Below are 17176 nucleotides of genomic sequence, written 5' to 3'. Positions count from 1 at the left end.
GGAACAACCTGTCCTTCCTTACCTGCAACATAAAGGCCTGAGGAATATCACCTGCAGTTGGCAATTAGCTGGTGAACAGCTGGGGAGGGAGGAGGAGTGCAAGTGTGAGCTAGTGGTGATTGTTAATAGAAATCTTCACATAATTAATGTAAAAGTTCTTATGAGTTAGGGAGACAAGGATCAATAGGGGTGAAATAGAATGAAGAATAGAATAATTAATATAAGTCTATGTGAATAAACACAGGTGGGCTTTCACAATCCATGGATATTGTTCTCAAAGCTCCTTGTGTAATTCTGACCTATGGCTGAACCAATCATCAATCAAAGCTTAATGAGTTGATTGAGCTAAGCAGGAGTAGGCCTAGAAGTATTAATTTCTGATGATTTTAGTAAAGGGGATGTATGGTTAACCTTTTCTTTAGCTTAAAAGAAATATAGGATACTTAGAAATAAACATTAATAGAAATAAAGTTCTAAATAGACTTTAGCTATTTTATGTTAATACTTAAGAGATGCTGGCAGTGGAAACCAGACTCTGGTCAACCTGAATCAAGATGGGATGCTGATCACAGCAAGAACATAAAGGATGGGGTGTTGACTGGAGCTGGAGTGGAACCAGAACATAAAGATCAGTGTACTGATGGAAAAGAATGGACTTTTGTGGGCTCTTGATGAAGGAAGAAAGAGGACTTGAAATAGTTAGTGGATTATTAACAGAAGCTTGTGACAAGTTTATGATGTAATTTATTATTAGTTTCTATATGAACTGATAGTGAATTTGAGTCAGGTACCATTCATTGTGGTGGTGGTCCAACTCTGAGTTGTTTAATAAAACCAGCAAACCTAGAGACCAGGACTCTGCCAATTTTCTTTAACAGTGTCAGAGCAATTCCTCAGCTGTGTTGCTGTGCTGCTGGCAGCACTTACTGTTTCAAAGCTGACTTGGCCCTGCCAGAGGAGGATGGGTGATCCACGGTCACTGCGCGGGAGTGACACGGTGCGAGGGAGGGGGAGAATGAATCTGCTAACTGTAGAGGAGGCAGCTCTGCTCACAGTTGGACTCGCGTTGTGTTTCCCCTCGGCAGGGATGGAGGGAGCGCTGCCGGCACGAAGCTGTTTCCCTCGGGACAGGGGAAGGACGCGCCGCCCGCACAGGTTTGGCCCTCGGCGGCGCCCGTCGGGGTGGGCGGGCCAAGATGGCGGCGCCCGGCCGGTAGCTCACGTGTCGCGGGTCAGCGGAGGCGGCGGTGCCGGGTCCGGCTCGGGGCAGCCATGTCGGGCCGCCAGGGAAACAAGCTGCCCAGCAACCTGCCCCAGCTGCAGAACCTCATCAAGCGGGACCCCACCTCCTACACCGAGGAGGTAGGGAGCGGGGGGCGCTCGGGGAGGCGGCGGTGGGCTGCGGGCCGGGGTTGCCGGTGCCGCTCAGCAGCCGCCCCGCGTGTGCTCAGTTCCTCCAGCAGTACCACCACTACCAGTCCCACGTGGAGATCTTCACCTTCCAGCCGGACAAGCCCAGTAAGGAGCTGGCGGAGCTGGTGATGTTCATGGCGCAGGTGAGCCGCTGCCCTCATGGGGGGTGACCTGGGTGCCGGCCGTGAGCCCTTCGCCAGCCGCGGTGGCTTTGAGCGCAGGGGCGGTGGCAGGTTGGGTTCCATCTGGTTTGGCTGCAGTAGCCCTGATGGAGTTGCCATAAAACTGGGCGTTGACCAAGATTTTTGTGGCAGTATTGTCCATTTCCAGGGATAAGTTTTCCTTTTGAGCATTTGGTACAATTTTTTAAAAGGATTTTTTAATTGCACCATACCTCTTACACCTGGGCATTGATAATACCTTACTTATTATTATGTCAATTAAATTGTTGTTACATGAACAATTACAGCTTATTGGTTGCTTACAAATCTCCCACCTTCCCAGGGTTACGAGGTGACCCAAGGTTTTCAGTAGGGGTTTCAGCTGGGTCTGTCTCTACCCAGGTTGCCCACTGTTACCCAGAACACATGGCCACCTTCCCGCAGCAGCTGAAGGAGCTGCTCTCCTACCACCACACGGTCCTGGACGCAGACCTGCGCATGGTAAGAGCCACTCCAAGAGGTGTTAAAATACACCCTCTACCTGTGAGATGAGAGCTTACAGTTTGCTTTTTAATTTTTAAATAAAGATGGAAAGTGGGGAGCATGATGAAATTTTGCTTCTGATTCTCTTACAGACCTTCTGTAAGGCTTTGATCTTGCTAAGAAACAAGAACCTAATAAATCCAACGAGTTTGCTGGAGCTCTTCTTTCAACTGCTGCGGTGTCATGATAAGCTTCTACGACAAGTAAGCCATGCTTAGAAAGACTGGTCTTGATTTCCAGTGGGTTTTGACTTTTACCTTGCCAGAAGTAGTGCAGTGCTGGCAGGCAGTTGTTCTCCTTTCCTTGGTAACAAAGTCTAAAATAGCTCTGCTTTTTCAGCAGTGGACAGTGGCAGAGGCCAGACTTGGTCTGTGTGTTTGATGAGTAACGAAGCCTGCTGCTGTGAACACCTTCCCAAGGCTAGTGCAGGCTGTAGGCCTGTCCTGCTTTTGGAATGGAGCAGCTTGGACGTGTCTGCAGATGAAACCTGTGAACAAGTGGCTGTTGGAGCAGGCCTCACTGAATTCTTTGTGAAAACCTCTGAGTAAAACAACCCAAACCAAACCAGCTGCTAGCTAAAGCCATATTCCCTGTTTTCTGCCATGAAAGTGAGAATATTTGCTTTCTGCCACCAGAATTACTAAACTGGCCTTCAGAATGTGCCTGAATGAAAGAGGGTGGGATTTTTTTTAAGCCATACTTGATGCTGTTCATTTTCCTGCCTCACTGTACTGTAAATTAAGTATGCTTTTCATATCCATAAAAATTAAGCATAAAGGAGACTTTACAGGATAGATTCTTGTTGGTTTTCCAACTGTAACTTAAAAGGGAAAATAATATTCTTAGCAATGATCAGTTTGGTCTCTCATTTTAGTACTTGGAGGATTTGGGGGAGTAGTAATGGATCTGCATTGTTCTCCGTATGACTTGCGTAGGTTACTCCTGTGCTCTCTCCACTTACAGACTTTGTATACTCACATCGTGACGGACATCAAGAATGTCAATGCTAAACACAAAAACAATAAAGTGAACACAGTAAGTGTTTTAGCTTTGGGATATACTTCCATTGAACCTCTTGGTATGGTGAAAGACTCGGAATAAATGTTTCCAAACTTTTCCCTCAGACCCTGCAGAACTTCATGTATACTATGTTGAGAGACAGCAATCCCACTGCTGCGAAGATATCTCTGGATGTGATGATTGAGCTTTACAGAAGGAATATTTGGTAGGTCTGGCAGGCTCATTAGTATGTGAGACTTGGTATAAAATCAAATTAATCCTGCAGCTTTATTTCTTCTAAATTTTTGTTTTTTAGAGCATAGTTTATCTCAACTATCCAGTTGATTTTTCTAACAAAAGTTAGAATTCTGCAGTGATTTTTTTTTTTTTTTACCTGGCAGGGGGTTTATTTCCTTTTTATCAGTGGAAAAAGTAATGTGTCTTCAGTTATTTTACTGGTGATTGTTCTTTTTGTTCCTTCAGTCAGAGTGAACTAGATGGAACACAAGTGTGTCTGTTTACTTAGATGAAGCTACTGCTATGTGAGAAGAATAAAAGAAAGTGACAGAAGCTTAACTTCTTTGTTTGCAAATCTACTTGGAGCACTGAGAGACTTTGTTCTAATGAAGTTTCCTGATTGTTAGGGGTCACATTTCATGAGACTTAATTTTCTGAGAATGACTTGAAACTGCCAAACTGATGTTTTGCTTTATTCCAGGAATGATGCCAAAACAGTAAATGTCATCACAACTGCCTGCTTCTCCAAAGTGACAAAGGTGAGAACAGAAATCACTTGATGAAGCTGGGTGTTACCTAAGCTATTTTTCTGCTGTTGATGCAACTTTCAATTTTGGTACTGTAATTTCTAACAGGCTTCACTGACGATTCGTCTTCTGCTTGTTTTATTTTCAAAATGCTGCTTGTATTGTGGGAGGAGGTGGCATTTGATTCTTAGGTACAGAGAAGCAGAATTGGAAGCTTGACTTGTAATAAGTGCAGGCTGGTGTGGGGAGGGCACGTGTACTTTCCACTGCTGCTCAGAAGAGACTGTCAGAATATTGCCTCCTTATAATCAGCACTGTAAGGCTGTTAAATGTGGAGAGAGCTGCTATCCTGCTGCTTTCTGACTCTTTGTGTACCTCTGACTGCTGAGGATGGGCAGCAAAAATTGTGTGCCTGTAAAACACCTGCTTTCAGTCTGTGATTTGTTTTGTTCTCTGTTTGTATCCATGCCTATAAAAAAATTGAGTCTTCACATAACCTAAGATGTGGAGGTAGGGCTGTTGTAAGTACTCTTGTCAGTTTGTCCTGTCCTACATAAACTTACTTTGCTTTTCAGATATTAGTTGCTAGTTTGAAGTTCTTTCTTGGAAGAGATGAAGATGAGAAGCAAGACAGTGACTCAGAATCTGAGGTGAGTGTTGTCATTAATTCTTCTCCTCTTCATTCTTCATACTCTAACAGGTCTGTGATCCTGGGTCAGCCAATCTGTCTGATTCTGTCTTCATTAGTTTTCCATGTTGTTTCCTCCAGATATTTCGATGTTTCACAAATAAGTTCAGTGTCTTTGACAGCTGGCCCCAACTGATAGCAGGATGCCTTTGCTGTCTGTCTAAAGACTAATAACTAAGAGTTCCTTTGTCGTCTTGTGAAGGAAGCAATTCACTCTGAAGCCCTAAGCAGGGGCTGGTCAGCCTGGTTCATGAAGACATCAATTGCTGATGTGTAATGTGGGGTTGTGGGAAGAGGTTTTCACCTGGGGTATTGGAAGCTGCTTGGATTTTTTACCTATCCCATTTTGTCTTCAGTTTTCCCCTTTGTGCTCTGCTTCCTTTTTATGTACAAACAAACATAATTTGTTTACCTTGAGAAGGCTGATACCCTAACAGAATTTCAGTCTAGAACCTCCTAATACAGGATATCATTATTTGTCTGTGACTGAACAATACTCTCTAATTAACCAGCTGTAAAAACTACTGTGCTGATGTGCTGTTAAGTGTTAATCAGATGTTGCTTGTAGGTAGGTGGCTGGTTTTATGGAACCAGGATTTTAAATGCTAGTATTTCTGTATGATGAAATTTAGGAAGAGGGAGAGTTTTCCTGGAAAATACTGATCCTTTTTTTCTGATGTCACCTGAGTCTTGTTTTCCTGGCATTCTTCCTCAAGGATGATGTTCCCACAGCCAGAGACCTGATGATGCGCTATGCAACCAACAAGAAAACCACCAAGCGCAAGAAAAAACTGGAAAAAGCAATGAAGGTTCTCAAGGTGAGGAGAGTGGCATCTCACTTGCCAGCATTTTGGCTTAATCCTTCAAGTGCAGAAATAATCTTGGTGCCCCTGTTGACTTAGCTACCTTTTGTCATGTCTTCTTCAAGGTCCTCAAGTGGTCTGGCATCCATTGGCCAGGTGCATGCCATGTTTGCCTGTAAGAGAGCTGTTTTGAAATGGACTTAGAGTCTAAGCTGTGGATTAGTTCTGTTCTGGGTACCCTTTGTGTGGTCCCCTACTTTAAAGTATGTGGTATCTTGATAAGTAACTTCTTTATGCAGTTCCTGTTGCCTCTTAGGTCAGGTAGTAGAAAACTATGTAGCTGAAGAGAGTGATAGTTTACTTAATGAATCAAAGTGCCTCTTTCTGAAAAGAATGGTAAATAGCAGCTTTTAATGGCAGCCTGAAACTGAAGCACTTACAGTTTTTTCATAAAAAAGTCTTTTACTTTTTGCAATGCAGAAACAGAAGAAGAAGAGCAAGCCAGAGGTGTTCAACTTCTCTGCTATTCACTTGATTCATGATCCCCAAGGTAAGCGTGTGGTTTTTCAAGTTGTGTTAATCCCAGACACTGAAGCTTAGACACAACTCTGCAAGGAGCATTAAAGGGACAAGTAGATACAAATGAGACAATGTGATACTTTGTGTGCTTTATCCTAGAGTTTCATAGCACTTCAAAAAGTGAGATCAATCCTGTGTGCTGCTTGTATTGGACACTTGTAGATAGTTAGGAAGGAGCAATATTACATCATCCACTTCAGGTTGCTACAGATCAGGACATGGCTCTCTGCCTCTTGTATGACTAAAGGCCATAATTTGGTGAAAGGGGAGTAGTTTATCTACTATAGCTTCTTTGGCTTACCCCCTTCAAAAATGTGTTCTTATTACTAGCCTGTTTGTCCAATATCACTTGACTTGGTCTTAGTCTGATCTAGTGAACCTCTGGGGATTTGTTTTTCAGATGAACCAAAATGTATCTAAAAAAAATCTAGCTTTAAATACTGACTCTGCTTATTATCTTGTGGAATGTCTGCTAGTTCTTCTCTCTGAACCTGTGCACAGCTCTAGATGTTCTAGGCATGTAAGAAGAAAAATAACCCCCTGGGAGGAGTGCTATGTCCACCTTTAATTTCCTCTGTGCAGTGGCACTGGGGCTTAAAAAACCCCAAACCAAACTGACTGCCTATTTTAACCTAATCCCAGCTGAGTTCTGCATTGTGCTCTTTAAGTCTACCACAAATCTATTATTGCTTCTTCTAGACTTTGCAGAGAAACTGCTGAAGCAGCTGGAGAATTGTAAGGAACGATTTGAAGTGAAGATGATGCTCATGGACCTAATATCTAGGCTAGTTGGAATACACGAGGTACACACTGGTAATTTTATAATGGTCTGATGGTAGCCAGCCTGGTTTGGGTGGTGGCATGCTCTGGCCTTGTGCCTCTGGAAGGAAAATGAGGTTTCATTTTGTTGTATGTTGAAAAGTGCAGATGTATGGTCAAGTAGTTGCCAGTGGGACAGTAGCACAGACTTGTGTGGTACTAAGTGAGCTCTGCTACAGAAAGCTCTTGGTCTGGAATAGCTGAGCTCTCTCTGACAAATAGAGAACATGTCTTTTTCAAGACCTAAGTGCTCCTGGGAGGCTCTTAAAAGGAGAAAGGCTTTTCAAAGGAGTCCAGCAATTGCTCGTGAACAGCACTCTCTGAGGTACAGCCAAAATGTGATCAAAATTACTGGAGTACTTCTGTTTTGGGAGAGAAGATTGTGTCCCTGAGACCAAGGCAAGTGGCATCTTGTAGGATTGTGCAAGCAGAGTGCCCTAATTTGAATTCTGTGCAGGCTAAGAACCACCACTCTGGATTTCAGAGTTTGGGATTGAGCCTTGTATTTCCTTTGTGCAAGTCACTTCCTCATCTCCACATATATCAAGTTCAAGATAGGAGAATGTGTCATGCACTAAAATCCAAGGCATTTGGAGAGCACACTGTGTAGAATCAGTGATCGTTTTACAGCATATCAGCCTGTGAAGGTGATCTCAAGTTAAAAGACAAGAGGCTAATCTGTTAAAATTTACTTCTTGCAGCTTTTTCTTTTTAATTTCTACCCCTTTGTTCAGAGATTCCTACAGCCCCATCAGAGAGGTAAGTAGCTACTAGTAGGTGACACTGCTGGTCTGTCTTGTCACATGTACAGCCAGTTCTTAGAAGTGGTGCTGTAAATGAATAGGTAGCAGCAGCTTAGTAGGAAGTAGGAGTAGTCCAGAGAGTGTGGATGATGGAACTGAAAGGCCCTGACTGCCAGAAGTGCCAGGTGCTTTGGACTTCTGTGGAAGCTGTGGGCACTCAATGCTCCTTACCTGAGCATCTGAGAAACTCCAGCAATGGAATAAAATGAATCTGAGTCCCTAGTTCCTTGCAAGTCCTGACTAGTTGAGCATAGCCTGACTGCCTTTTGCTGCTTTGTTTTACTGGTGTTTCACTCTACTTACAGAGCATTTCTTTTTGTCTTGGCTGGCTCTTAAGGGCCTGCACTAGTGCTGGGGTGGAGGCCAGAGGTGTTCCTAATGCTTGGTGGGAGAGGAGAAATGGTTGTTCCAAATAATTTTAGACTGAAATGGCTTTGAGACTTAGACTGAGCAGCTTGTTGAGTTAGCTCTTCTGGTGGATGCATTTATTGGCCAGACTAAGCTGCAGCAATGTACTTTGTCTTCTCACTTTTCTTCCAGAAGTGACAAAGATTCTTCTGTTTGCTGCACAAGCTTCACATCAGCTAGTACCACCTGAGGTCAGTACTTCTCCTGTCTTTGAGGTTAAAAATGGACAGCAGGCCAGTAGGGAAATATGACTGAGGGCATTTGTGGGGAGGGAGAAAAGGGAATCTGGTCAGACCCTTGGTCTTGAAAAGCTTATGGTAATTTCGGCTACTTCTGCAAGTGAAAGGGTTTTTTTTTTTTGTATAAAGGGAAAAAAGCCACCCATCTCTGATCTCTTGATTTCTGCAAGAGAATGTGTCTAGAAAATATTTGCAGGCTATAGTGACAAGCCCTAAGCTGTATTTTTCTGTGAAAAGGGCTCTGTTGTCTGTTAATAATGTAATAATTTTTGCTATTTTATTAAATGTGTTAAGTTTTTATTTAACCTTTTTTCTTATTTTCAGATTATTCAGTCAGTGTTAATGACCATTGCCAACAACTTTGTCACTGACAAGAATTCTGGGGAGGTCATGACCGTAGGGTGGGTACAGAACCTTACAAAAACTGTAAAACTCTCTCTGAATGGGGAAAAGGACTTTTCTTTTTTAGAGCACCTGCAACTTATTCCTGTTACTTATACTATGCTTTCAAGAACCTGCTTGAATAAAAACAAGTTAGGACAGTACCTCAGCATAAACTTGCCTTATTTTTGTCAGCAGTGTTTTAAATTCTATAGAATGATGCATTTCTGTGCTTAGTGCTGTGACTTAACCTTTCTAGGTTTTATGATGGTGCTTTTTTTTTTGGCTTTGTAGTTTGGTCTTGTATTTTTCTTCCTTCCTGGATATTATTTCTACTTTGAGGGCAGACCTTGTCTGTGAATCAATATATTTGTATATACTCAGTGAGTGGCTAGCATGGTAGTTCAGGACTCAATTTCAATGTTTTGTGGATGAAATTTTGCTACTGACAACAAATTTAAATGTTGCTGTAAGTGAAATTTACAGTAAGTGAAAATTACATGTATTTTATTTGACTACTCGAGGTATTGGTGAAAGCTCTGGTGTAAGTGGAGTAGAGAATGATCAGTAAATGTAAGAGAGCTGAACTGTCCTTGAAGACGAAGTGCTCAGTAGGGACAGACTATTGCATGTAGACATGCTGTGAATATTTTGTGAGCTATTGCTTTTCTTGGCATGGTTTTAATCCAGGTATTTAGTGTACTAAGTGTGTGCATGAAGATGGTTTAAAAGGGAGCTTGTGTGAGCCCATGGACTTCTGTTATACTGTCCTTAGCCTGCTCGTGGTTGACTTCAGAACTGTTTCTTGATTTTTTTTTTTTTATTTTTGACTTGGCCTGGTGATTGTTTGACTGCTTTTCCTGTGTGCCTGGACCCAGACTTCACTTGCAGAATCCTGAGGCCTAGGATCAGACAAAATAATAGCTGGAGAGTAGAGTATGGGCCAAAGAGGGAGGGTTTTGGAGAACCATGGCACAGAGCTCCTTGTGATGTTCTCCTCTGTTGCACTAAGTGCTGTATAAATGCTATATAAGGTTCTTCAGGTTCCAGATAATTCAGTCTTAGTGGGTCAGTGGGAGTCCCTCCCAGCTGTGGCTTTCAGAAAATAATTCACTTGCTATTTTGTAGAATCAACGCGATAAAAGAAATCACTGCAAGATGTCCGTTAGCCATGACCGAAGATCTGCTCCAAGACCTTGTTCAGTACAGGACTCATAAAAATAAAAGTAAGTATATTACATGGATATGACTTTTATATCTCTTTTTCTCCTGTATCATCTGGTCCTCCATTGTTATAGCCTTCATAATAGTGATGTCTCAGTTGGTTTTATGTGGGCTGAGAGGTATTGTTTTGAGTATGTCTGTTGCATTTTGCTGTATTTTGAGTGTATATACACAGGAGAAAAAACTGCCCAGAGTGGTTATGGCAGGGGAGCTAACTGACAAAAGTGAAGAAGGGAAAGTGCTTGCTAATAAAGATTGAGCCCTAAGGAAGAGCTGAGTCCTGCACTGGAGAAATCAGAGGGAGCTATAACTTCAGAAAAGGCATGAGCAGGCTGTAAATATGTGAGTGGGCTTTCAGTTTGCTCAGAATTCTGCTTTTCTATACTTATTCTCAATCTTTATTTCTGGGTAGATGTCATGATGTCTGCAAGAACTCTGATACACCTTTTCCGATCTCTGAATCCAGAGATGCTGCAGAAGAAATTCAGGGTAAGTGGTGTTTTATGTGCATTGTATTCACCATAAACATCGGCTCATGTGCTCAAAAAATGCTAATGAGAACTGGCCTCATGGCCTTTTGAGAATCACAGAATGTTAGGGATTGGAAGGGACCTGGAAAGATCATCTAGTCTGAAATGAGGTGGAATCACACCTGTGTTCTTCCCCTGCCTGCTCCCTTGCTGCATTTTGACATTGGCATGCTTTTATTTCAAGATTTCCATAGTTCAGATTTATCAGACTCATTGACAGAAGGATTGTGCTACAGCAGCTGATTATCTTCCTAGAGTTGATTCAACTTGTTAGTAATTCAAGATCTCATTATTTCCTCAGGCAGCATTTATCTTTTCCACCTGCACCCTTCTCTCTTCCAAGTTTTTTAATGGATTTGTGGGCATTAAAATAGCAGCCTGCTTAATGTGTATTTTGTTAACGTACAGGGTAAACCTACTGAGGCCTCGTTGGAAGCGAGGATTCATGAATATGGAGAACTGGATGCCAAAGATTATATTCCAGGAGCAGAAGTACTGGATGTTGAGAGTCAAAAGGAAAAGGGAGGAACCCAAGAGGAAGGTTGGCCTTTTTTTTTTTCAGTACTGCTGTTTTGATTATTGTTGTCACTCAGATTTTTAGACACAAAGCTTGGTGTTCATGGGTTTCATTTGCTGCTGTCACATGCTGCATGGCTTGCACATTTCTGTATTTGTTAAGAAGCACTGATACTATCCTCGAGTAAGTGTGATTTATCCAGTGAAGTTTGTTACTGTGTGTTGCTCTTTATGATAGATGCTAAGTGGGAAAGCATGTGAGCTGTTGGTCTGTTCAACTGTGGATGTTTCCTAAAAATCACTAACAAATAGCCATCAGATGTGTGAGGTATCTTATGTCTTTGTAATGTCTGTGTAATTCTAAGGCTAGGATGCTGAGACCCTGCAGCTTGCCTGTTTGGTAAGCATGTCCCTGGGCATAAATGCAGTTAGCAGATAGGTAATGAAAGGCAGCAATTGTAATCCAATCTTAAACTATTTCTAACTCAGGCAGTGAAGCTGAATATATATTAACATCCCTGTGCACTTCTTTCCCTGAGCAGATGGATGGGAAAGTGCTAGTCTGAGTGAGGAAGAAGATAACGAAGATGGCGAATGGATTGATGTGCATCACTCCTCAGATGAGGAGCAGCAAGAAGTAGTGAGTTCTAAGCATCTTCTACCCCAAATACAAATGAGTCTTGTTAATAGCAGACCAGATTTTGTTGCTCTACCTTCAGGTGGATGCTCATAAATAACTATACAGGGCTGTGGAGTAACTTGACCAGAATCAGTGATGTTGAAGTACTGTTTAGCACCTGTGCTGAAATACATGTGTTTAGGGTGAGGGGGAGAGATGGGGGAATTCTGTCCCAGTGCTAAATTCCTTCAAAGCTATAATAGTTACAGCAGTGCTTTTATTCACTCTGAAATGTAGAGTTGGATGTACTTTTTTTCTAATAGTACATCTTGGATATAAGACTATGAAGAATCTTAACTGTTTGTAGCATATCTCAACAATATTGCCCCTGCACAGGTATTTGGGAGCCAAGGGTCATGGACTGTGGCACAGAAATGGTTTGCAAAGCTCTGGGTGATTCTTGTTTTGTACTTTTTCCAAAAGGCAGAGAAGGTGAAAAGCATGCCCCTAGAGGAACGAAAAGCCAAAGCTGCAGCAGTCAGTACAAGCAGGCTGCTTACTCAAGAAGACTTCCACAAAATACGTCTTGCTCAGCTTTCCAAAGAAATTAATGCTGCACCTGGCAAAGCTGCCAAGAGGAAAAATATTGAAATAGATGATGAAGAGGAGGAGGGCAGGTAGGATATGGACTATCAGTGAGTGCTTTCTCTTACCTATAATCTGGTGATAGAGCTCTTACTTGCAGCAGGGCACAGAGCTCTCTTGTTGGCCAGTTATCCCCTGGTCAAAGGTGGCAAACAGCCATACAGCTTTGAAGGGCTTCTGGCCCCAAGGGATTTGTTTTCACCTGGAGGAAAAGTCATGAGGGGCTGATAGGAACTATGGGACTGTTTTGGACCATTAGGCATCTGGGTTGTTTTTGTAGCAGTAACTACATGGTTATATCTCCAGAGTTTCTTAAGCTTTGTGGATAAAGGGAGACTTAAAAAACAGTAATGAGAGACTTTTGTAAGGGCTGTCCCAAGCATGAACATGAGCCCAAGAGGAAGAACAAGAAGTGCTTGTGTGAAAGTTTATAGGAAGACAATGGCATAAGAGATGGGTGAGAGACAAAGGGTCTGGAGGGCATTTTGTTTTTCTTGCCAGATGAAGTTGTGTGATGGCCTCTTGTTGGATTTTTGTGTGTGTAGGGGGGAGTTGCTTTCACTCAGAGATATTGAACATCTGCACAAGAAGCCTAAATCAGACAAAGAGACCAGGTTGGCGACTGCAATGGTGAGGAACTTGGCTATTTCGTATCTGCTGTCTTTCTAGATTTGGGGTTTGTGTGTTGGTCTCCTGCAGAAGGAGGAGGTGGTGGGGTTGCATCTGTAAGATGGGTGCGCAGCTGCCTTCTGCGTTTTGAGAAATGGTTTGTGTAGATTTTTGCTGTTGCATCTGGGCTGTAACAGATAAACAGCCTCTTGCTGGTCACAGGTGACAAAGAAAATACAGACAAACTCAATTTTCACTGTGACTTAATAGAGCCAGCAGGGAAGAATGCATATAATGTACACAGGAAGCCCTACTGAACCTGGATTTATTGTTACTGCCATAGAACCTGTCACTTACCAGCTGATGTTAACTGCACGGAAAGGAAAATGACCCCTTGTTATTATGTTGTCTATTCTAGGCTGGAAAAACAGACAGAAAAGAATTTGTGAAAAAGAAAACAAGAATTAACCCATTTGCCAGCTCTTCCAACAAAGAAAAGCAGAAGCACAAGAACTTCATGATGATGAGATATAGCCATAGTGTCCGGACAAAAAATAAGCGTTCTTTCAGGGAAAAACAGGTAATGCTTAATGTTGAAAATAGATGGGGTGGTCTGAGCAGTGAACTAATGATGCAGGTGAAGTGCTGTCTGTCCTGGGCTCTAAGCCATTGCTGTGTACTGTGATGGTTTAATAGCTCACAAGGTCTGTGGGCTAGGTGGCCTCCCTTGAATCCTACCCCGGAGGAGGTATATTGGAGATTGCAGTGGTGAAGAATGCTTTTGTCAGTCTTGCCTCTTTAATAGGCATTGAGGACCAAGCCCTGTTGCCAAGTCATGTGTAGTTAGGAAGGCAATGATGATGTTGTTTTCCTTTATATAAATTACAGATCATATTAAACCCTGACTATAATCCTGTGATAGAAGAAATGTTTCCTTGATATGGAGGAGTTGTCTTTTAGGGCAAGCTTTTAGTGTTTCTTAACTCTCCATATTCTTTCTTTGACCTTTCTCCTGTTACTGTCATGTTATGGACTTGTCTGTCCTGGCCTTGAGGTCATCTAACAGCTTGTCACGAAAGTACTTAAAGCACAAACATAAACGCTATTTATTACCTATTTGAAACTGCTTAGAAAAAATACATCTCTTCAGGTTAGCCTGCCACAGTAGCATCACAATATGCTGCTCTCAGTGAAGCCCCTGCCCTCAGGTGCTTCCTCAGCTATAAGCCTGGCCACAGGGCTGATACAGGCTTTGAGACAGCCCTTGTGAAAAGATACACAAGCTACAAACACGTATTTGGCCGTCCAGTTACTGTGTGTTCCTGCAGGCAGCTGTGCCAAGGGTAGCTGAAGGGAAATCCAAAAGGCAAGGCAGAAACTTGAAATGTTCCTGAAGGCATTGGGCAGGGAGCCCACATAGCTCCCCCAGGTGACTGTGGTTAGGTGAGCTGGCAAGAATGGAGTGTGGCCAGGGAGCCCCCCTGCTCCTGTGATGCACCTCAGTGGGGGATAATGCTGCAACTGTGGCAGCTGTTGCCAGAGAATTGGTGTAGGCATGTTGCCTTGCCCTGCTGGGTTTCACCTTGGCAGGCTGAGTCTGTGCTAACAACAAAAAGCTGCCTTAAAATCCTTTTATCTAACCTGGCAGATGGCCAGTCTCTGGTTTTACCAGGTGTTATAAAATTGAACTCCTTTGAATATGTTCCAAGAAAAACTTCTAGAGTAATTCAGTTATGCAGGGGTCTTGTTTGTATGTGGTGATGGTTTTTTTTAGTTTTCTTGCTAGGTTCTGTCTTGTGCTAGAGTGCATTTAGCTGCTGCTTTTACAAACCCTCCTTAGTGAGCTGTTTCCAGGATCATCCTGTTAGGATAATGTGTATTTATTTGACTGCATTTTGTTGCCTTCAGAGCAGCAAGACTGAAACTGGTAATAGACTCAATAGAGAAAAGATGTTTCAGGTGTTTTTGTTAAACAGGAAGACTTGGACTAATGCCCTCTGTAGTCTCTTTATTTGCCATCATTCCACCTCACCCCAAGTAAGGCTGATGGCATTAACCCAGACCTCAAAACACACACAAAAACGTCGCAAACAAACAATTCAGGCACTTCCAGGAAACTACTGTTAACAGTGATTCTTACACTTGGCTCACTTGCTCTAAAAAGCCATCCAAATGGTTTCAGTCCTTATTCCTGATTAACGTTTTGAGTTTACATGTAACAGCTAAACAGTGAAAGAAGTATATTTTGATACTTTTGACACTGAAGTTAGGCCACAGTAGTTCTGTTGACCATGGTTTGGAAATACTTTTTAAAAGTGGGTTGAAGTACTGTAGTAGTAGAATACTGTGTCTTGCTGTCCTCTTCGGGGTAGAATAAAACAGGCTGTTATCTACAGTCCAGAGCTAAATCCCCTTACCAACTAAAACATGTCTGAAATACACAACAAAGTCTCTTTAGAGTGATATGACACTTGTAAGAATTCTGGCATCCTTCCCTCCCTCATTGAAAAGAACCTTTGTAATACTCTTTCAAAAAATGCCATTTAATCCTGCTTACCTCTCAGCTGGACTGAAGTTTTTTCTTGATCTCTTCTAGTTGAATGAGAGTCAGTAGAAGAACAGTTTGTTACTCTAATCTTTTTAATTAAATAGGATCTGCTAATGATGTATTTGAACATTTTTTGAAGCCCAACTCTTTCTTAAATTGTACTGTCAAGTTTAGCTAAATAACCACAGCATTTCTGCCATGGGAGTTGTTAGCATTTGCCAGTTCCTGCTCCCAGCTTTAGCTGATGAGCTATTAGTGTTTTTCTGCAGTTGAAGAAATTGAAGAGGGTTGTTGATGTAGTGTTGTTGTATCCTTACTTAATATTCTTCTTACCTGAATATTCTGCTCTTCTTTAATGTGTAGCTGGCTCTTCGAGATGCACTGCTGAAAAAGAGAAGGCGGCTGCTGAAATAAAATGGTAATGGAGAGGAGTACTTACTCACCCTTGAAGAAATAGCCCTAGAAATGCTTGTTTCCACCCACCCCCCCCCAAAAGGAAAAAAGGAACTGAAATGCCTTATGGATTGATCTGTTCTGTTCAGAATTACAAATTGCACATTTCCAAGCTGTTGGATATTGCATATATATATATATATGACAGACAGAAGAGGCCTTAATCCTTGCAGGACTTTGACTTGTTGAAAGGATTCTAGGGAAGAAGGCAATTACCTTTTATTGAATATAACTTACAGCTGGTTTTGTATGTGTAAGTATTAAAACATACAACCTTACTGTAAAAATATTTTCCTTGAAGCAATTAATGAATATGTAATTGGAAAGAAAAAGAATATTCTGGCTTAGTCTATAAAGTGTGTATATATAATGACTGTGCCTGTCTTAGGGATGTGATTTTACAGACTGAGTAAGCCAGTTTCTAAGTGGCTGGTTTTTTACCCATTTAATAATAAAACCAAATTAGTGTTAATACAAGTAAGTTGAAGTGAACAGTTAGGGGAAAGAACAGTTTTGTTATGATTTATAAAGAAAATAAAATTAGTATATAGGAGACTGTTTTCATGTTGCCATTTAAATAGAAAGGTAGCATCACATGCAGGAGAGCTAAGGAATCTTTTTTTCCTATATCAGTGCATCTTGTGGTGGGACTTGCTGGTGTCTGATTTTTGAAGTATCCATGAGTATAACATGGATCTGTTGATTCTTTATGTAAAAGGCTGAACACTTGCTTCAGCCTTGACCTCTGCTGGGACCATTAATGGATTCTTTTACCTTAACAAGCCACCTGTTTTAATGGAAAGTTGAGGGAGTTATTTACACCACCTCTTGTCAATTTCTGTTTGAAATGGATTTCCTTGTGGGGCAGAGACATGCCCAATGCACAGTATGATGGAAAAGCATTTGGTGGGTTGTTTTTTACCTTCTTAAACATTAACCTGGTTGCCTATATCCCACATAGGAATTAACTCAATTTAGTTATGTTTATGTTGAATACACATTTGTATTAATGTTAATTTCTGTTATTTGTGTGTTGGTTTGTTTTGTTGTGACATCTTTCTAAAGCAAAAAAAAAAAGCTGCTACAGGCTTCAGGGAGATAGAAGAGAAGAACAAAGTAGAAACTTTCTGCTACTTTGAATGTTACATTCAAATTCAATGCTCCTGCTGAGGGCAAGGTGGGGATGGCTACTTGGGAATGATAGCACTGAGCTGGCTGGGTGGAGGAGATGGAGCTGGGGCAGTGAATGGATGCAGAGGAGCTGTAGTGGTATGGGGATGGAGTGTGGAGCAGGGGCTGAAGAGACCCCAGTAAGGGGAGGAGATGGGGAGTACAATATGCACTTGTATAAAAGCCCCTCTCACCATTTCTACCTTGTCCAGTTATGTGCATGTGTCCAAAAACTAAGGATTTCTGAGGGTGAAAGGGAGAA

General features: G+C 42.0%; 1 protein-coding gene across 1 annotated transcript; it reads left to right on the top strand.

Annotated features, from left to right (window-relative positions):
- The first annotated feature begins 1199 nt into the window (after window positions 1–1199).
- SDAD1 (SDA1 domain containing 1) lies at window positions 1200–16760 on the top strand. Its single transcript, XM_068403044.1, has 22 exons — window positions 1200–1362; window positions 1452–1556; window positions 1977–2075; window positions 2210–2320; window positions 3081–3152; window positions 3242–3342; window positions 3835–3892; window positions 4456–4530; window positions 5285–5386; window positions 5852–5921; window positions 6650–6753; window positions 7471–7528; window positions 8113–8171; window positions 8544–8620; window positions 9729–9826; window positions 10237–10313; window positions 10763–10895; window positions 11413–11510; window positions 11973–12166; window positions 12680–12764; window positions 13162–13323; window positions 15655–16760. Exons 1-22 carry the CDS (start codon window positions 1273–1275, stop codon window positions 15703–15705), a joined length of 2079 nt encoding a protein of 692 aa, XP_068259145.1. The 5' UTR covers window positions 1200–1272; the 3' UTR covers window positions 15706–16760.
- The last annotated feature ends 416 nt before the right edge of the window (window positions 16761–17176 follow it).

Source organism: Nyctibius grandis, chromosome 6, assembly GCF_013368605.1.
Source record: "Nyctibius grandis isolate bNycGra1 chromosome 6, bNycGra1.pri, whole genome shotgun sequence".
Taxonomy (NCBI): Eukaryota; Metazoa; Chordata; class Aves; order Nyctibiiformes; family Nyctibiidae; genus Nyctibius; species Nyctibius grandis.
Note: the sequence above shows the minus strand (reverse complement) of the source record. Positions and strands in the feature narration are given on the sequence as shown.